The following is a 20,254-nucleotide window of genomic DNA, read 5'->3' on the forward strand; positions in this document are numbered from 1 at the left end:
GCTAAATTCTCAATACCCGAAGTCAAGGTTCGACATTCAGAAAAGCCTCTGACGAATATTCCCTCGACTTGCTGTAGAATTAAAGACTCCTACATAGACTATCTCGGGAATCTGAGGATACTATTGGTGCCCGTCTAAGTCCAGCCACATGTACGACTTCAACTACGGACACTGATAATCGGCTTGATTTTATGTTCACCGCGAGCGTGTCATCATTAAGCGTTTCTTGGCTGCACTAGGGTCATTTTGAAAATATGGACCGCAATACAAATCGCGCTTCGAAAAGGATATCGACGCCTCCTTGGACGGGACCCAGCGATGCTGAGACTCCGATTCCAAGGTTTTTTCTTGACTTTTAAAGACTATAAGATCACTCTGTTATAAGTCGTTCCCTCAAACTTGTAGTTTTCGTTTGATCCAGATATACCACACACAGTTCCGCATTCTCAAGGAGTTCCACGATTTCACGATGGGTTTCATGTTATTCTTACTCACTTTGGGAATCCTCTTCAACTCTGCCAGAGCTCACGTTGCATTCGAGCGTGGTATCAAATCCTGCACAAACATCAAACCATCACACGTCCCTGGCGCTGAAATCATCTCAATTGAAAGCGAAGAAAAACACAACTTCACCGTCTTCGCTAGCTCACCATTTCTTCTTCAAGATATCTCCAACCTTAGCGTTTGTGAAGTGAACGTCACTCTCACCCGTACCAACGCAGTTGATAAAGTTCTTCTTCAGATATGGCTTCCGTTGAATAACTGGAACGGACGATTCATGGCAGTGGGAGGAAGTGGATGGGCAGCTGGCCTTGGTGACCTCTCGCTTGCACCGGTAGTTGCACAGGGGTTTGCAGCAGCCTCCACAAATGCTGGTCTTTCAGGAGATCCCGTCAACCCAGGCCTTTGGGCACTAAAGGATAACGGGAAAGTCAACTGGGATCTGTTGACGAATTTTGGGTCGCGTTCAGTGCATGACTTAGCCATTGTTGGGAAAGCTACTACCGCGAAGTATTATGGAGTAGCGGCGAAATACTCCTACTGGAATGGTTGTTCAACCGGGGGTCGGCAAGGGCTTGTGGCTGCCCAAAAGTACCCCAATGATTTTGATGGTATCTTAGCTGGCTCGCCTGCTATCAACTGGGTAGAATATGTTGTCGCAGAACACTGGCCTCAGGTTGTCATGAATGAAGCGAGGGCTTTCCCTTCCCCGTGCGAGCTGGATGGTGTTGTGCAATCTGCGGTTGCTGCATGCGATGAGCTTGACGGAGTCAAGGACAACGTCGTCACAAATCTCGCCCAATGCAAATTCGATCCTTTTAAAGCAGTTGGATCGAAAGTTCAATGTGATGGGAAGGATGTTACTATCACACAATCGGTTGCCTCGATCGTCAGCAAAATTTGGGATGGTCCGAAAACAACTACTGGGGCTCATCTCTGGTACGGCCTGCCAGTTGGTGCTCTGATGGATTACCTCGCAAACTCGACATTTGTCAACGGTACTCGTGTTGGCAATCCTTTCTTTGTTAGTGACACCTGGATCCGATATTTCCTCGAGGCAAACCCAAATTTCGACTCCTCGAGTGTGAACTCAGCAGAGTTGTCAGTACTGTTTTCCGAATCATCAAGACGATACGCCGAGGCGATCGATTCCGCTTGCCCTGATCTTTCCGGACTTCGAAAGTCGGACGGGAAACTTCTTGTGTGGCACGGGGAAGCAGATCCCATAATCTTCCCGCAAGGCACGATCAAATATCGCCAAAATGTGGAAAGGGCATTGGGGGGAGCCGCCAAAGTGGATAATTTTTTCCGTCTCTTTCTTGCTCCTGGGGTTGATCACTGCGGGCAGGGTCTAACTCCTGGGGCCATTCCTTCTGATCCATTGGGGGCATTGGTGTCTTGGGTAGAAAAGGGAATTGCTCCGGATATGCTGACTGCAGAAACATCTCCGAATGCTCCAGCACACTTCACTCGGAAGATCTGCCGATATCCTTTAGTGTCCAAATATCGCGGCTATGGAGATCCCACCTCTTTGGCAAGTTACAATTGTGTTGAAGGTTATTGAGAAGCGGTGTTGCTGTGGAAACGATTGATTTAATAGAAGGGAGTAGCCTTAGTGAAATGTCAAATAATGTAACTTTGAGAAAGATTCAATGGAGTCGGGAATTTCTATGAAATGCCAAGTTGTAAGGGGCTTGGAAAATGCCGTGGTCCAATGACATTGGACCCTCTCCCCTGAAAAGTATACTTGTATATGTCTAAAATGAACGGGTATTAATTCCAAGAATTTCACAAGTGCCGTTCAAGCTCGGAAGTGAAGAGACATTTCCTAGGCAGGCTGTGTATGAACCTCTGTGATTACTCTAAATTACATCCTCGCACTCCTTGGAACATGTGGACTGCATTGAGTGGAAACGCCATCATGCCCTCTTGATAATGCACTTCCCTGCAGCCCCGACAGAAAAAAGGTGGTTTGCTCCCAAAAACCTGACCAATTTCAATGATAGATTTAAGCCGAATAGTTGTAGTTAGAGGAAGAGCCATTTCGGGGAAAGCCAAGGCTAAACAAACAACAACTGCGTAGAAATGAGCCAGTGTGGCAAGTACAACTGTGTCCTTTTCACTGATTGCAAAATATGATATCGTATACTTGTCCATCCATGCGGCAAATGGATGCACCAAACGGAATTGCTTCTCGATAGGCCAGTCAGATGAACGTTCATGAACAATCCGACAAGTATCCCGGAGGTGCCTAACCAGTGCCGAGAGATCGGGGGTATCCTTGGAACAAGATGAGAGCATATTAAGTGATCCAATGGCTTGAGCAACGAGTGATTTCAAATTGGGAATTTCGCCGTGGCCATCGAATGTCATGGTCGAGCCTCTGACACCTGGCATGCGTTTCTGTGGATTTACACAGCCTGCATGGTCTAAATAGTTGGAAAATACGGATCCTGTAATCCAGGGTCGCATTTCACAGATCACCTAGTGGAACACTAAGCCGTGGATCATCTTTTGGAGCAACTTTGATCTTACTGCGGAAGTACCTTCCATAATCGCTTTCCAAGACCGCCTGAAATGAAACTTTGTTAGCCATACGACTTGCCACCAGGTGCTCCGAATGGACTAACCAATCATGCTCCTGGTTTGATAAGCAAAGCGATGCACATAAAATTGCATCCGCATTGTCTTTCGTAAACGAAGTGATGGCTGAATTCAGCCCTTGCAATGCAAGGGTCCGGTACCTCGTAGCGTCTTCGAACGCTGAGGATATCTTAGTCACTAGGGCCAGGCGCCCGGCGGAGTGACCCATTACCGCGTATGCAACAAAATCGAATCGAATGGCAAGTTGAAAGAAGCTGGAGATGCATGGATTAATGCCGGTGTAAGCTTTGGAATGCAACGCAGAAGCTCGAACGCACATTGTAATTTCACTCCACCACAGACAAAACTGTCTAGTTTTGCTTAGCTCGAGCATAGACGCCATGAGAGCCAAATGATGCATGTGCCGTAATTTGCCCAAGGATAGATTGTGCCAGCTCGGGGTCATTGGCAATTCTAAAAACGGAAATGGCGGCTGGCTAGAGTCCCTCCATTTCTCAATAGAACGATTAGTAGCACTGGGCTAGGTGAAACCCGGAAAGGATGTACTGCCTTCTACGGAATCGGTGACAGGATAACGGCAGCGTCGCCGAGTTTGTGAACAGTTGCGGCTACTCATGTTAGTACCACAGCTCTTCCCACCGCATCCCCAAATTCAGGGGTACATACCAATGGGGCCGAAACTCGTCGCACTTGATTCTACGGGCCCGGCATGTATTGCAGCCATTTTTTGATTTGGTATGGCTCCGTCGTATAATCGGGTTGATGGTTGACATCCTTCCCAATGAGCAACTTTGAGTTCTCACGCATATGAAGATCTCAGTGTATGTTTGATCTTTTTTAAGAGGGAGAGACGGCGAAACGGAGGTTGAGATTGAGTGGATGACAGTGCATACATTCCTGGCATCAGCTGGATATTCAATTGGCCCAAGCAGTTTTCTTGGTTCCATCATTTGTAATAGACGAATGAAGCTGCGCAATCCAAGCCACTGGGTTCTTTCGTGTCAGATTTTAGCACAGAGGCAAAATGCTTGCTACCTAGGCTCCGCCCGTCCCTAAGAAACTCCGCAGGTCGTTGATCCGCAGCACCATTCTTTTCTGCATGGTGGTTTGTGGCAATTCTTCGTCTATTAACTTTTACTGTCAGCAGGTTTTTTTTCCAGAACCCCTCTTTACCCATACCTACATACAGGGGTGACTCTCGCTTAGAGATTCAGGGGCAACGCCGAAATCAATGGCCTAAACGAAATTTTCAACAACTATCAGGTTACCCGAATCTTCTTGCGTCCAAGTTCGCAGACAAACCCATGACCTCACGTTTAAGCACTCTGCTTGAGAAAAGCTGCCACCACAGCTGTCTGAAAAATATCATGAACCGACCCTAATTTGCTGCATGCGTAACAATGGAGGTCAATCCACCACCCGTACTTTTGGATACCAAATTCTTGAAGTTTATACTGCTGATCCATTACACAAATAACTTCGAGCGACCTTGGTAAATGGTGCCGTTACCCTGGCAATCTACGGAGCAGAGAGTTCGCGGCCGCCCCATTACGAACCTCCACCAGCCTTGACAGTAGAGATTGATGTTGCTGGAGTTGTGGACGATTTGATAGAGTCCCATACGGGACTGGGTGATACGTTAGCACTAACTTGGAAAACAGAATATCGGGAAGCTCTACATGAGCGCTGGTTGACGGACACCACTTGAAATCGGGTTCGGTGGATTGAAGGTTGTCAGTCCATGGATCCGGCGGATACGCTGTGGTGCCATTCCCCTGCAAATGTGAAGTTTCACCTTCCATGAGACCAATGAAAACGCTCTTGACATTGTTGATATTGACCTGATAGAAAACGTGGTGCTCTGTCCCAAATTAGAATTACATAGTCAGCCTTTGAAAAAGTAAACAAACATACCAGAACCCATTCCCAGCATCCAAGTACCTTTCTGAGACTCAATGAGAAACCCAGAAGCGGGACTTGCAAGTCCAGTTGCACCGCCATCTACCTCAAGATCAGCACTCCAGGCCCAAGTGTGTTCCAAATACGAAGACAAAGTTGTGGTGAAATGTGCGGTGGTATGCCCAGCGACACAACTCTTGGCATCTCTACGGTTGGCCTCAACCTTCGATCCTTTGGCTCCTGCAATGCGAAAGCTGCAGAACCGGAAACCAACGCCTCCTGGCTTGATGTCTTCCACGTTAGCCTCAAAAAAGATAATGCCGGGAAGTATGCCGGCGATGGTAAACGTGAAGTCCTGCATCTGTGCCACACCGACATCCCTGCATTGCCAACCTTGATCACAGGCCTTGGGATTTTGGCAACCTTAAATTTAGCGCATGAAGCCGAAAGCCGAGTGAGTGCTTCCTCCACGGGCCCGGGGCCTGCTTCCTACAGGAACCGTGATGGTGTCAGTTAAGATATAGAAGCCATAGAGAAATAAACGACCTCCTTGCCGGCAGCGTCATTGAGAACAACTTGAATGCTAGCCGTATCATCAGTCGATCCATCTCCAGCAATAAGATGAGCCGCCACACTTTTCGCATTCACAATCTGGGTCACATCGTAATCCGAATACGTTGGTTGAGCAACAGTGTAGTAGTGACCCGTGCTAATGACGAGTACATCAGGACGAGAAGCTGCCACCTCGGTTCCGGAGAGGCGAGTTGAGGTAAATGTGTCCACGTTGTAAGAATTCCCTCGAATCCGTGCTGACCCTGGCTCAACAGAGCCCGTGAGAGCTGCTGTTCCAGCAACCTTGATGGTATGTTCGTCAGGTGTCAGCAATCATGCAAACTATAGACAGCAAAGTATTTTATCCAGAGAACAAAGAAATCAGAACATACCGCACCCACAGATGAATCAACAATGACATTTTCCAAACCATGGGGCTCTGAACAGTGGTGGTGGCAGGCGCGTTTACCGAAGTAGTTGTGTTTGAAGCGGAGGAGTCTATTAAGTTCAGAATACCGCTACCACTACTCGTAATCTCGATGCCAATTGTGCAGCCCTCGAATTGCAAGCCTTGGAATGTTTCATGTAAGATTACTATGCTTGTGACTTTAACTCTAGTTGCCACATCTTTACTAAGATTAGTCTTTGTTACTTAGTGATGCTAAGTTCGATTTTCCTCAAATAGAAGATCCAGGTTTGAAAGACATATTATTTAATTGTACTTGCGTGACACTCAATGCGATACTTATCTTACCGCCTACAAACTGCAAATCATTGTAAAGGAGCTGAGTACATTGGCCAGGCGTAGTAAGACCAACGTGCCCCGTAGCTCCAGGCATATTAAACATAACTTTCGCTAGTTGTTTTGCCCGACTCACGCACCACTCGAGGATAGTAATTCTCTTCGCAGAGAGAACGGTGGTTGTATCGAGAACAAGATTCTTGATCCAGTGATAGAAAGCAACGAGTCCGGTGTACCGAGTATCATGTCCAACGAGAAGATAGGTGTCTGTGAAAGTAGCAGACACTTTAATAGTTGGACGGCTCGTTGGATCACCAACTAGTATAGTACTAACACGGTTGGATAAGGTGCTTCTCCATCGAATGTGTTCCCGTAGGGAAGTAAACCACTGCGGGCTGCACGGCGATGCCAAAGGCAGTTCCGGTGGCTCATGTGCCGCTGCTGTCGCCCGCGTCAATGGCTTTCTGGACGGCTGCCATATCGTTGGTTGCTCCGTCGCCCATGGCTCCATAGTCCTTAACATTTCTCAACACTGCCCATCTCTTGCTCTTCGAGATGGTCGGATTGATCCCATTGTGCGTGATTGTCTTGCACCAGTATCCTCTGCTGGCTGCCTGGGAATTTTGCGCTTCAATGCCTCTTGCTTGAGTGATGGTTGGCAGAGTGCTGGCAGCAAAGCCGAGCAGACGAAGGGGGCTTTTGTCGAGGAAGGTCAAGTACGGACATGCAAAGATCGTGCGCGATATGAATGGATATAAAGGACCAAAACAAATTTGACATTTGTCTCAATACTTGCCTGAGAGTCAGGCTAATGAGAATCGTGAAAGATTCAAGATTAAAAAGGTGGACGTGCAGTTGGCCCCTTCAGAGATAGATCCACGATGTAGCGAAGCCCCGGATCCCGGACAGAGGCTCGCCGTCCACATGGCTCGGCAAGGAGAAAGGCCGAGGTTCCGAACATATAGGCCACATCATTTCTTTCCCCAACGGCTGATAATCTTGAGGGACAAAGAGGAGTCCTCAATTCATCTGAACGAGGTGTGGACGGCAATAATGGTGGACGAGCCAATGGGTTGCAACAAAAGCACATTAACTGAACCCCTGAACAGGACTACAGATATCAACACAGTGAGATCACTTCTTGATGGTGGAGGGATTGCTGAACGCAATTGAATTACTACAAGAAACAAAATCATAATCTGGGGTCATCCCAAGTATACAGACGCAATCACAAAAGCACGAACCCTCGAGCAAAGTCCACCAGGCGCCACGCTAAAATGCCCGAAGCCACCATTTCCCAACCAACAGCAACCAACTCCATTGGTACCGTGTCCTATGCTACAATTTCCCATCCACTACATATTCATGATTTAACAACTCAATTTATTCTCCTTATCACTAAGAGCCATCTCCATCTCACAGGTATGGCATAAACAGCGCATCGCACTGCGCAAGGTTCATGGGATTCACTGCCTTCGCAACCAGATCAATGACTGTCTGATTCGCAGGTAACGGTCCTGCTGGGCTCTGCGCGAGACTCAAAGTCCTCTTGACAATCAATTCGCTGTTCGTCTGCACCGTCTCTCTCAGCTGACCGCCCTCCATCTGTGCCGATCGATGCGAACTTGTGAACCAGTGGATCATCTCGTCGCGCACAAAAAGGCTGAGTTGCTGCTCAAGCTCGAACTCAGGTTCGGTAAGGCAACGGGCAATGGCCATGATGGCGCAACTGTAGATACCCTCTGTGGCAAGAGGTCCCATGAGTGTTTGCAGGTTCGGCGTGAGACGGAAGGGGACAGGCTCGGGATTGTGGAAGAAGGCTTTCCCGGCTGCCATACACGACATCAATTCGGAGCCCCAGATGTTTCCGGTGCCTCGAGCGATGTTGAGCTTGTGTGGGTATCGATTGTTCATGTGCAGGATATACGTCATGAAGGTGAGTGCAGCGAACTGGTACGAGAACTGTCTTCGGAACAACCAGAATTCGGAGAACGAAGGATACGTCTTTGTGAAGTACTCCAAAGCCAGAGTGTGCGGAACCCATTTCTCTCTAATGGCATTGAATGTCTCCAATCTCGCGCTCATCGAATGCTCGGGGTGCTTCTGGGAATAAATATCAGCTCGAAATGTGAGGTTTTTGGACTGGAGTGTTACCTTTGCCTCTACCAAAGCCCTCATCTTGTCCATCGTGAACAATACAGGTTCATCCTTTGACATGCCACTCTTTCGGCAATGATCCTCAAAAACACCTTGCAATGAGATATAAGTTGGATCATCCTGAACCATGCGAATGTGGGGAGCGAGGGGGATCATCATTGGTAGGTGGAAGTTGAGATTGCGTCTACGACTCTCCTTGCGCTTGCTCAAACTGCTATTGAAATGTCGGAACAGCTGCAAGATTCGTTCTTCGCGTCGGCAGTGACGGGCTGCTGGATGCTGAAGGGCGAATGGATGAACACTGCCATCATGGCCGCGAATCTTCAATCGGCGATGGCAGACACCGATAGAGCGGACCAAGTCCACAATCGGCAGGATGCGCTCGATACGGATGAAGTCTTGGTTCTTGTCCTTGTGTTGCAAGTACTGTCCAGGCACCTCGACCTCATCAAACTTCTGGAAGCGAAATTCGCTGAGATGGTGACTGTATTGCTCAAGGTATGCGTATGTCTTGCGCCTATCAAGTTTGGACTCGAACTTGTCACGCCACTTGCGAAGCTTGTGAATGTATTCGTACATTGTTGGCTTTTTGACGACGAAGTCGGCTTCGAAAGAGGTACGGATGTGAGCTGGCAGAATGGTTTCTGCGAACCTCGTGATGTTGGCTTCGGTGGCCGCAGGTAGCTTCACGTCTTGAGCATACGAAGCGGGAGCTCGACCGACGTAGGAAAGAGCGTCGTTAAGGAGCGCAGTGATGAGACGGTACGCATCTTCATCAGGTGGACACTTGAAGTGCTTCTGGATTTGATCGACCATGGACTCCATGGAGAGCGCCAGCAAAGGAAAGGCGGTCTTGAGAGCAGCCAAGATTTCTTCCGTGTGTTCCCACGGACGTTTTGGCTGCGCAGGTTGGGGCGGTGATGACTGTTGTCCATTTGCTCCATTCGCCGCCACGTCGGTCCCATTTGCAGCTTCTTTGGTCTCTCCAGGTTCTGATTTGATAATAGAATTGGATTCAGGATTCGCAGTACCGGGTCTTGAACCAGCGGCACTGTCTGGGCGGGGAGCGGCAGGGGTATCGGAGCGCGGAAGAGTGGGCGAGCCATTGGGCTTGGGAGTGGTATTGTTTGCGGCGCCCGGGTTCTGCGCTTGAGATCGAGCTTTCAGGCGGCGCTCTCTCTCCTCCTTCTGATCTTGGGCCTTCTTGATGGCAAGCATATCTTCCCGGTTCGTTCGGAGTTGGAAATAAAGGGCTTGCGGAAATTGCTTAGCGATCTTGGCAAGAATTGTATGCGCCTTTGGAGCCTCTTTATGACCAAGTCCGGTGAGAAGCTGAGGAATAAATGTAATCCAATACCAGACAGGCGTCTCTCCCTTGTAGTCATCGAATTGAGTAGAAAGTGTGCCCTCCGCATCGTCAAGACTCAAGAGCCAGAGGATCCTAGTGAGAAGCTTTCGGGATTTGGCGTTCTTGAACAGCCCCGCAGCTTCCAGGTAACAGCTCAACGCATTCTTGGCATAGGTGTAGTTGGTGGGGTTTTCCTTGAAGAGACGATCATTGTAGTACCCCCACTCTGCCCAGGCCTTTGGAAGCTTGATGTCGAAGAACAATGCCATACCGTATGCCTCAGCTGCTTCGTCGCGCTGACCAAGCTTTTCGAGGAACATTCCCTTCAAGGTATAGAACTCGGCTTTCTGGTTTGGCCCGAAGTAATTGAGGTTGGTGTTGTTGATGACATCCAGACCATTGGTGAGCTCTGACGGGTTTTGGTAGTGGCACTTTGCCTGTTCTCTTAACTTCAAGAATGCTTCTTGGATCTCAATGTTTGGCAAGGTATAAATTCGACTCAGTTGACTGATACAGACTTCAGGGAGTTGATGTTTACGGGCAACGTGTGCGAAACGATTGATAATCCATGCAGTCTCATGATAACCTCGGTATGCGAAGGAGGCACCATTGGCATTTTGACCTTGTTGTGGAAGAAGCCCCAAGTAAGTAGTGTTGATCAGACTGAAGATGTGCTGGCGCCACGTGACCAAATCCTGCCAAGCAGTGATATCGTCCCATACATTCGGGAGACGATCACGCCAGGTACCAAGCAACAATTTGAGTTCGCCAGACTTGACATCAAGGTTCGCTGAAGTAGTCTGTGCAAGACTTTGGCAAATGACGCTGGCATCGTGAAGCTCCACAAGCTGTTGGAAATTCTGCAGAAGAGGAATGTGGGCATTTGTAATACGCTTTGGAAGCTGATGCCATTTGCGGATGGAAAGCTGGATCGCCTCGTCACAAACTTTGCTGAATTCAGCTGGACCTTCGGTTTTGTTGTGAAGCTTCAATAGAGACACAAAGGCCTGGAAGAATGTTCGTCTTGGAGTGGGGGCGTCCATGAGACCTTTGATGAGTTGATCCAATGTCTCGCGATTATCGGCAGCTGCCCACATATCAATCTGCTTCCAAGCACACTCTAGGAGGAGATCTTGGAAGTTTTCGTGCTTTGCGAATTCCGACAGAATCTCCCACTGCTGAAGCTTGGTTGCGCACAGGACCCAATGATCTTCCCACAGCATGTATTCGCCTTGCGAGAATGGAATTGCGCCCGTTCTAGCCTTGATTTGAGCAGCTTCATACATGTGTTGAGCCTTGTCCCACATCCCATTTTGCTCGTATGAGAGAGCAGCATTGGTTTCGACGTAGAGACATCTTCGTCGCCATGTTCCGTAGAACAGATCATCCTCATTCAAGCCTGCGTATAACTCAACCAGGGCGTCAAGATTGCTCTCTCGAACCACTGCACTGTCAATCTCGGGTTTTATTGCAGCATTTTCAAGCTGGACAAGGGCCGTGTACCAAGCATCGTACGTTTTGGCCTCGAACTTGAGAACATGGGGAGGAATCTTGCATTCCGGCCAAGCTCTGGCAGCACCTTCGAGGAGTGATTGGATAACATTGGGTCTTTTGTCGACCTGGCGAGAGTGGTAGTCCTTGGTAAGTAGTTGTACCATGCCTCTCTCCAAGTCACCTCTCTCGTCCTTTGGAGTCGCTGCCCAGTAAAGTGGAAACAGGGCAACCCATATCTCATGTGCTACATTTGGATCCAAGTGTTGAAGCTGTGAGAGTGGCTCAATGATGTCGCGCACCTTGACGTCTCCAAGCTCGGCAAGAAATCGTTTGTGCGAGAGCAAAAGACTGTCGTACTTGGCCTCAGCAGGTAGTGCAGGGCTTCGAGGATCGTTAGAGTATGTTTGGAAGAGAACGGACGCCGGCACGGCTCTAAAGTCCTCGTGGTGGAATTGAATCTGGCTACCCATGTCAACAGCCCCTAGAAGAAGTTGAGATGCTTGCGCAAGCCAATACGAATCGGCCAGGGTATCCCAATTTTGTGCACAGATGACATAGGCAAGTCGCGCACTTGCTGTCTTGGACTGACTCTTGTCGAAAATGGCCATGAATCTGTTTCGCATATCCACGTCCTGTGCTCGTGTTCCGATCAAGAATGCGTGCTCCATCCGGACAGTTAGCTCGGTCCGAGTGATTTTTGGGTCCTCATAAATACGGATGACAAGCTCGAGGAACTTCATTAACAAAGTTTGATCGGTCCGATTTTCAAAGGTCAACATCTTGTGTAACACAGCCGTCTTCTCCTTGAGTGTTGGCCAAGATCCTTCAGACTTGAAAACCCATGTCTCAACCATATCCAAAATCTTGAGACACAGTGGGTTGCTGAGAGACTTTTCCACTAACGTAGCAAGGACACTCAAGAATGGTCGTCTGTTGTCTCCGAGAACATCCATGCGCAGGGAGATGACATCAATAGCTTTGAGCATGAGTCCTGTCTGGATTTCCAGATCGTATGGAGGCATGATGCCGGCGGGTTCAGCTTCACCTTGTCGCACAGGAGCAATCATTCCAGATTGACCCATGAGGGCAGTGTAGTGGGCAACATGTTCCCGAGCAAGCTTCGACTGCAAAGCCTTCATAACCTGATTGATATGTTGGTCCATTTCAGACGGCTTCCGTCGAGCGAGAGTCCAGAGAATGTTGATGCCGGAGATGTAGTTGTTAGCGGAGAGAGTTTCGGTGGCAATCGTGGAGAGGAAAGTAATGATCTCGGAGGTAGAGGCCTCAGCTTCACCCTCAGCATCAGCGTCCTCCATCGGGACGTCATCTGGCACAGCATCAAGGATACGCTTGAGGAGAGGCTTCATGTTCCGACCCTCGTCAGTTGCTTCATCTACAGCATGCAAGCAGTCTTGGATTTCTGGATTGTCCGACTTGAGCGACTTTTCAAGAATGCGTTGCAAGTTAGACAGGTTCTGCAAGATCCAAGCATCGGGCTTGATGTTTACGATGATTCGCACAATCTGGAGAGTATTGATCATGTTTGTAATGAACTTCTCGTCCGGCTTATCCTTGTCCGAATGTTCACTGGCGAGAGCAGCCACGGTTCGCTCGCTTGCAAGAACAGTGTCCGTGACATTTGGGAAGAGATCAACAAAAGATTCGCCCCAGTAGTGAGGTTGCAAAAGACCGTGGAGAAGCGAAATCGCTTTCTTGCACATCTCTGTCGACGGTGTAGGTTGCATTGGTGCCTGGAGTCCTGCAAGCTCGCGTGATTTTGCAGATGGAACCGGGTATCTTTCTGTGAGGGAGGCGATGAATTCTACTAGGTATTTGATCATCTTTTGCTGGACCATGCCTGGAATCATATAATCTGGTCTATCCACCTGCCCTTGAGATGATCCGGGTTTGGATGGCGATGGGGAGGAAGTTTGCGGTTCGTTCAAGCTATCCAGCTTGCGCTTCTTGGTGTTCGGAGACTCAGAGAATGCTCGTACAGGGGAAGCATTCTTTCCCTCAACTCGCTTCTGCTCCCACTGCCAAATGAGAGTCATCAGATTGAGGACTAGCTTCTTGCTTTCATTCGAAGGATTGGGGGGCTGGGCGATCTTTCGCAGATTGATGACAATCAAGTTGATGAACTTGTCCCGTGATTCGTAGAACAAATCTGCGTGCTTTACGAGGAAATGGAAGATACTCGTCATTTGCTGCACATTCTGTCCTTCCTCAGATAATATGCGACGAGGAGCTGCAGCCCAGACTGGATTCCGATCGCCCGGCAGAGCATTACAGCGTTTGGGAAGAACAGGCGCGATGAGCTCCAAAGCTTGGGTGACAAGTGCTCGGCCCTCATTCTGATTGGTCTTGAGGAGCGAGAAGTAAACTTGCTGGACAATCTTGGCAGGTGTCTCGTAATGTGCGATGAAGTATCCAATGACAACATACGCAGCATGCTTGTTGATAACGTCCTCAAGTCGAATGTATGTCCAGCCAAATTTGATGATGTCCTTTCTCGCATCTTGCAGAATCGAGTGGTGATATTTAACCAGCATGGCCGTCAATTGCAGCACTTCCATTCGAGTGTGATCAATACCTGGCTGGGTGAGGTCATCGTTTGAATCGCCAAGGCTGACCTTCCAGATCTTGGTATGGATTGATTCGATCACTGCTTTGTCCATCAAGCGAGGGCTTCTGGATGGCGTTGGATTCTTAGCAGAGCGCATCACGTCCATGGCAATGATGGGATTGACAAGATTATGCAGCAGGAAAGTCTTTGTCTTCTGCGTTGCAGTCTTGCCTGCATAAACCTCCAAACTCCGCATAACCACAGTCTTCCAGTAATCGATGGAGTCGGAGCAGATGATGTGGTCGTAGATATGATTGAATAACGCCTGGCTGGGCTTGAAGTCCTCAGCAGTGACCGATTCAACGAGACTAAACAGAGAATCATGATCTTTGGGATGATATTGAAGGAATTTCGTGAAGATGACCATGAGCTGTTCGCCTGCTTGTTCTGCAGGAAGTCGAAGGTTTGGTGGAAGAGTGTTGGTCCGGAGGTGGAGTTCTAAGTTCTTGCCAACTAACTTGAACCAGGTCAGGATCTCCTTCTTTTCCATCCATTCCTTGGTCTTCTCGTTCTCGAATTTGCTGATCGAGTGCATGATGTTGATCGCATTGATGACAGCCGCATATCTAGTTTCTTTGTTCTCAGCGCCCATGTCTCCGCAGTTCTTGATCAGTGATTCCACATCGTTGACAACCACCTGTCGCAGAGGACCGCTGTCGGGATGTTCGAGGACTTGGGCAAGGAAACGACCATATTTTTGCTCTTCAATCTTACCAAGAAGTAAAAGCCAGACTTCCTTGGGATATCGATTGAGATACTTGTACAGTGGGGCACGGAAGGGACTGTATCTAGTTCGGCGAAGCTTCTCCTCGAGATCCAAAACCGTGTCAACAAGTCTCTCCTTGAAATGTTCCGCGGCGGGAGGAAGGAGGTGGAAGATATTGAACACCGCAGCGATGATCTTCATCTGCTCATTCTGCTCGATCAGGGTGAACGAGATCCGCTGCAAAGTGCTAGGTTCGGCCAATACTTTGATGTGGTCCAGTAGCCTGGCACCGATCTCCACCTTGAAATAAGTCGTCAAGAGCTGCAACAACCGAGCCAGGCCATCAAGACCGTGAGTGCTGAGTCGTCGCGGATCTTGTAAGTTTGCCAAAACCGGGCGCAGGCCATTCTGCAGGAGATCCTTTGGGAGCTTGGTGGTCTGTGAAAGCACAACCTTCAAGGCATTGTTCGCAGCTTCGATGGTTTGCTTCGACTCGGAGTAGAGACACTTGAAGAAGACGGAGACAATCTTGGTGCGAGTTGGATTCGCTGGGCCTTTCTGGAAATCGTCGAAACCCATCGCAGTCGTCAACATCTTGATGCATGCAACTCGAAGGGCGATAATCGATTCGTGGGTTCGATGTTCAGCTGGCTTGCCTGCGAGGGATTCATCGGGAGCGTCTGACAAGGCTAGAGACTCCATCAACAGTCGATTCAATTGATCATCGAACGCCACGAAGTCGGATTTGAGGTTCATATAGTAAGTGATGGCATCGATGAATCCAATCTGCACACCGAAGGGCAAGGCTCTCAGAGGTTTGGCGTAGATGAGCTGCAAGGATCGCTCCTTTGTAGGCTCGAGTAATTCATGGATCTCAGCACCAATCTCCTTGGAAATGATTTCAAGAGCTCGTCTGCATGCTTCCCGGACATGGCGATTCATGTGGGAAAGCTCTCCATTGAACATGAGACAAAGTTGGTACAGTCTCGACGGTCGCTGTTGCGGTTGGCCAGGCTGGGAAGCTGGCGGTGCCTGCAAGTCATTCCTGGAAGCGTTCTTGGTACAACGGCGCAAAAGAAGCTCGAGTGTATCTTGCGCTACTGTGCGAGTCTTGGCAGGCAGATCCGGCGGCATGTCCTTGATGACATACATAAGAGCTCGGGCGAAGTCATATTGTCTATCTTGAACCCAGGCATCACCCATATTGATTTCCGTGATCATGAAGTTGATGCCTAAACTTCCACCAGACTTGGAAAACCATTCTTCTTCGTAGCAGTTGTGGCAGAGGAGAGCACTCAAATGAGTGAAAAATGATAATCGGTAGATCTCTTTGTCTGACCCGAAGATGGTGGTGGTCGTGTCGTAGATCTCTCGGATCGCAGTCTGAGCTGCCTCGCGGAGAGTGATCATGTCTGATGACAAGCTCTCGACGATGGCATCGCCAAGAACCCGACTGTCAATAAATAATGGGCCTTCGCCGGTCTCGACGTTGAAAGGCAACGTTTTCTGCTTCATCTCAGCCAGCGCTCTGCCAACTTCCAGAATTGCGATATGTCTGCAGATATTGGTTAAAAAGGCCGAGGCCTCAGCAGTGAACTCGGGCAATGAAACCGCAAGTACGATGGCCTTGATAAGCTTCTTCAGCATATGATCCTGTCCGTCTTTCTTGAGCACCGATCGCTCTCGGTCGGCGCCTTCCAGCGCGGAAAGATCAACGTCACACTTTCGTGCCAGGAGATCCTGAGCTTCCAATCGTAGCAACCGGCCGAAATCCTCGGGAAGACTATCAACTCCAAGACGAAGTTTCAATTGCGTCTTGATCATATGCAGTGCCTGCTTCTTGTAATATGTATCGGACTTCTTGGCTGCGGCACCCTTTGGGATTTCCATCAGCTTTCCAATGGCAAGATCGATGCCGATTTCCGCTGGGAAAGCCCGGTCCTTCTTTGAGCCGATGAGTTTCAAATCGAAGCTCGTGACGTCGTCGGAGAACTGTTGGAATGTGAGATCAGGTGCCCCTGTCATGAACTTTCGATTTCGACCTCCAAGTTTTCCGAGAATTCTCATTGTGGTATGAGCGTGAAAGTGGCTGTACGGTGTGGGTCGGAGATGGTCAAAAAGAGCAGTCATCAATTCGTCAATGACGGGCGCCATAATCGGATCAAGGTAATCAGCGGTGAGATTGTCAACGCAAAGCTCCAAAGTTCGTAAGCCCTGGCCAACGAGATCCGAGCCTGCTCGAAGGGCTACTACAAGAGGACGCATCAAGTAGCTGAGATGCGGCAGAAGATTGCTCAATCGAGCGGGGACGGTCAGGCACAACTCGACGTACAGATCTCGATCAGCGGGCTTTCGGGCTGCCAAGAGCAAGTTGTTGAGCACCTCGAGAAGCATCTCGAGGAGTGGTAAAATCTGCTTGTAAAGATGCTCGAACTTGCCACCACCAATACTTCGGAAGAGCGATCTCAAAAGAAGGAAGTAGTTCATGGGCTCCTCTGCAGTGGTCGACAGTTCAATTGACTTGGTGACGATGTCAAGAACATGCGGTAATAGGACTTGCTCATTTTGGTTCGAGAATAGCGTAACTGCCATGAATGCAAGCTTGAAAAGCCGAAGGAGAATCGACGACTTCTTCACATCTGCGGTGCCGACCTGATCAATCCTGTCCATGAGGAATCGGAGGAGCATCCCGGCAAAACTTGGCGATGTGGCCTCGCTGGCAAGGAAGAATTGTGGTACGTGGAGAAGAGCAGTGTGCTCAAATATCATGTCATACAGCTTTGGAATCTCCTCGTGGAAGACCTCATGGAATGTCGCCGGGTCGATGCAATGGAACACGGTGGCAAAGGTCTCAAGGAGGTCTTTCTCTTCCTTGCTACTAGAGATCATGTAATGGTTGGCCATAAATTCGACCGGTGAGGAATATTGCGACTCTGTGGCCGGCTTCTCAATTTCGTAATATCTGAAGACATAAGCACCTTCCCGGAAGAGCTTAATGATGACTTGGACTTCTTCCGCCGAGAACCCATAGGACACTTCTTGCCAATGTTGGGGCGCATTGACTTGATCAATCGGAGTACCACCATTGCAAGCCTTCAGTTGGTAGAAAGTGTTTTTCAAACCATTCATGAGATTCTTGAAGAGAAACTTGTTGTCTGCCACTGGGTCTGCTCCACGATCTCGAGGATTCGAAGTCTTTATTGGCATGGCAGTGAAGATGTCAATCTCATCCCAATCCGGGGGATGGTCCTTGTCCGCAAGGTAGTTATCGGGCGAGGCATCAATCGACTGCTGTGCGTATAATTTCGACAACTTGACGGCGTTGGGATACTGCCGATTCATGGCTGCGAACTTGTCTCCGATCGCATTCAAAATCATGATGAGATAATGTCGGGCATCGGCCTTGTTGTCCATCTTGGCGATACACTCAGCCATGTTAAGAAGCAATTTCGCGCTCATCGTCTGGAAACTTGTACCGGGAAAGCTGTCCTGCAGATTCTTGGTGTAAACCTCCACGGTCTTTCGAATCTGTTGAGGCTCAAGAGCATCTCGCACATGGTGGATGAGATCTGCGAGCATACTGTATGCAAGGGGTCGCATAGTCTCGTAAACCGTCAAGCCATCTCCAATCAAAGTCCGCTCGTCGAGAAGCTCGTCAATCTTCGTCAGGAAAATCTTGCGAAAATTGAAGTTGATAATGTGTCGAATGGCCACCAAAAGTTCCTTTCTCGCTCCCGACTTCTCGCGTGGACAATCCTTCAACAAGCGAACGACGATATTGGGAAGAGTCGGCAGAAAATCGGTAAGTTGTTGCGAATATACACGAAGGAGGTATGCTAGAAAGCTCATCGTCTTGACTTGTGCCGTGATGAACTCTCCAAAAGCGGCTCGATTGCGGATATTAGGACTGACTCCAGTGAAGATCGTTCCCTTTGCTTCAGCGTCAAGATGTGCCTGCTCTTGGGGTTTGGCTTGGAGGAGGAGTACGCTCTTAATGAGGGGTATGAAGAGCTTGACATTCCCCCCCACTGTGTTTCGGTATGCCTGGAAAATTGAAACCACGATTATGGGACATTCTGCGAGCACCTTGAAGGATTGCATGCCCTTCAGCAGTGGCCGTGTCTGTTGTTGCGGATCGGCACCAAACTCGGAGACAGAGGCAACCGGCGAACCCGGCCGAGGGGAGTTCTGGTATGCTTGCGAGCTGCCCGGTGTAGATGGAACCCCTGGTGCTGGGTTGTCAAGCTGGTCTCGTACCACCGATTCCATCTGGTCGAACAGCTCTTGTATGAGGCCCAAGAAAGGCTGCACCTTGTCCTGCAGAACCTTGGTCTGATGCCGCATGATATCCATGATCGTCTTGACACACAGCGATGCATTTTCCTCATTGTCAACTTTCACCAGGTGCATCAACAAATCCACAACCTCCTCCGCATATGGTTCGAAGGCTTCCGGGGGGTTCGTAGGCAGCCGGTGCAGGATTTCGAGAACACAACTTCGTAGTTTCTGGATAAGACATCAGCATTTCCCTGTGCGTCTGAACCATAACACCAACCTGCTCTGCGGATGTGCTAATGAAAACCGGGGGCCCTTTGAGACAGGCGATGAAGATGGGCATGAGCTTCTTCAGAAATCCAGGGTAGATGTTGCCCGTAATGTAGTGCTCGAGATTATCGCGCAGCTGAGTCGCCGCTTCGACTTTGACTTTCACATCTAGATTTGAAGTCAGTGTGGGTCATCCTAGGGAGATGTGATTCCTTCGTGGAGGAGAACGCACCAGAGTCGGGGGAGCTCAACCGCTGGACGACCAGCTCAATAGTATTAGACATGGCTGCGACAATCGCTGAGGCGCAAGCCTTCACAAATAAGACTTCATTCGAAAGGAAGACGAAGGGGCCTCGGTGGAAGGAAGCTTCGGTCGCAGAGGATTGTTCGTGGGGAAGGCTTCAATATCGAGCTCCAAATTGATCGAGGAAGCTGCCGCGATTGAAGTTGAAGAAGAATTCAACCCGAAATTCGACAAAAGACCGTTAAATGCGCCCGAAAATGATTAAATCGCTACAAAGAAGGTAATGTGTTGTCGTGGGGTTGAAGGTGTTGCCGGTGTTGCTGGAAAGGTACTGCAGAACGGACCTCCTTGCATCGAGGCTCTCGCGAGTTCGCGATTTTTGACTTTGGCGGGCGATCCAAAACTACCTGACAGTTCGGCAGCACGTGACTCGGAAATAAGTAATTCCACGCCCTAGCGTAGATTTCAGCCAATCACATATCATAGTCATCAAGAGCCCCCCACATTTTCATCATTGGTCAGAATTGGTTTCTCCAGGACTTGGCTGCCTTGGCGTCGCCTGCTCAGCACATCGACGAGTCCACTTAACCAGTCTCTGCAAGTCTACGGCCTTCGAAAAGCATGGCTTTCATCAAAGACTTTCTCAAGTTTGAGATTGTACTCACGCTTCAATGTTGACTGTTCTTCATTCTCAATTTCTCTTCCCCCATGCCCTCGAGCCCGCCGTTTATCTTCTCGCAAACCAAAGGTTCGGAGAAAGCACTTGACAACCAAATGCTAATGTCACCAATCTCAATGCATTCTATTCTTAAACTAGATCATCATAGTTTTTATAC

General features: G+C 49.1%; 4 protein-coding genes across 4 annotated transcripts; 1 reads left to right on the top strand and 3 right to left on the bottom strand.

Moving 5' to 3' along the window:
* Nucleotides 1-469: 469 nt before the first annotated feature.
* K444DRAFT_631454 (putative feruloyl esterase) lies at nucleotides 470-2,065 on the top strand (the record flags this gene model as incomplete). Its single annotated transcript, XM_024883363.1, has 1 exon — nucleotides 470-2,065. One exon carries the CDS (start codon nucleotides 470-472, stop codon nucleotides 2,063-2,065), a length of 1,596 nt encoding a protein of 531 aa, XP_024734881.1.
* Nucleotides 2,066-2,300: 235 nt separating this feature from the next.
* K444DRAFT_653715 (uncharacterized protein) lies at nucleotides 2,301-3,919 on the bottom strand. The gene is made up of 6 exons (XM_024885889.1): nucleotides 3,772-3,919; nucleotides 3,662-3,713; nucleotides 3,423-3,625; nucleotides 3,132-3,359; nucleotides 3,037-3,073; nucleotides 2,301-2,985 (listed from the first exon to the last, which is right to left on the bottom strand). Exons 1-6 carry the CDS (start codon nucleotides 3,876-3,878, stop codon nucleotides 2,359-2,361), a joined length of 1,254 nt encoding a protein of 417 aa, XP_024734882.1. The 5' UTR covers nucleotides 3,879-3,919; the 3' UTR covers nucleotides 2,301-2,358.
* Nucleotides 3,920-4,570: 651 nt separating this feature from the next.
* K444DRAFT_664861 (glycoside hydrolase family 55 protein) lies at nucleotides 4,571-6,821 on the bottom strand (the record flags this gene model as incomplete). The annotated part of the gene is made up of 7 exons (XM_024887014.1): nucleotides 4,571-4,623; nucleotides 4,662-4,754; nucleotides 4,805-4,966; nucleotides 5,020-5,410; nucleotides 5,551-5,859; nucleotides 5,987-6,183; nucleotides 6,311-6,821. 7 exons carry the CDS (start codon nucleotides 6,819-6,821, stop codon nucleotides 4,571-4,573), a joined length of 1,716 nt encoding a protein of 571 aa, XP_024734883.1.
* Nucleotides 6,822-7,450: 629 nt separating this feature from the next.
* K444DRAFT_564524 (uncharacterized protein) lies at nucleotides 7,451-19,769 on the bottom strand. Its single transcript, XM_024877068.1, has 4 exons — nucleotides 19,407-19,769; nucleotides 19,185-19,342; nucleotides 8,453-19,135; nucleotides 7,451-8,401 (listed from the first exon to the last, which is right to left on the bottom strand). The coding sequence occupies exons 1-4, from the start codon at nucleotides 19,456-19,458 to the stop codon at nucleotides 7,715-7,717; spliced, it is 11,580 nt and encodes a 3,859-aa protein (XP_024734884.1). The 5' UTR covers nucleotides 19,459-19,769; the 3' UTR covers nucleotides 7,451-7,714.
* Between the last annotated feature and the right edge of the window lie 485 nt (nucleotides 19,770-20,254).

This window comes from Hyaloscypha bicolor (genome assembly GCF_002865645.1).
Source record: "Hyaloscypha bicolor E unplaced genomic scaffold K444scaffold_108, whole genome shotgun sequence".
Lineage (NCBI taxonomy): Eukaryota > Fungi > Ascomycota > Leotiomycetes > Helotiales > Hyaloscyphaceae > Hyaloscypha > Hyaloscypha bicolor.

Coding starts and splice junctions, on each gene's coding strand:
- K444DRAFT_653715 (XM_024885889.1), bottom strand. CDS start 3,878: ATGTCAACCATCAACCCGATTATACGACGGAGCCATACCAAATCAAAA. Junction 3,626..3,661: donor GTTATCCTGTCACCGATTCC/GTAGAAGGCAGT, acceptor GGTTTCACCTAG/CCCAGTGCTACTAATCGTTC. Junction 3,074..3,131: donor TCAAACCAGGAGCATGATTG/GTTAGTCCATTC, acceptor GTTTCATTTCAG/GCGGTCTTGGAAAGCGATTA.
- K444DRAFT_564524 (XM_024877068.1), bottom strand. CDS start 19,458: ATGTCTAATACTATTGAGCTGGTCGTCCAGCGGTTGAGCTCCCCCGAC. Junction 19,343..19,406: donor GTTGAGCTCCCCCGACTCTG/GTGCGTTCTCCT, acceptor CTTCAAATCTAG/ATGTGAAAGTCAAAGTCGAA. Junction 19,136..19,184: donor TTAGCACATCCGCAGAGCAG/GTTGGTGTTATG, acceptor TGTCTTATCCAG/AAACTACGAAGTTGTGTTCT.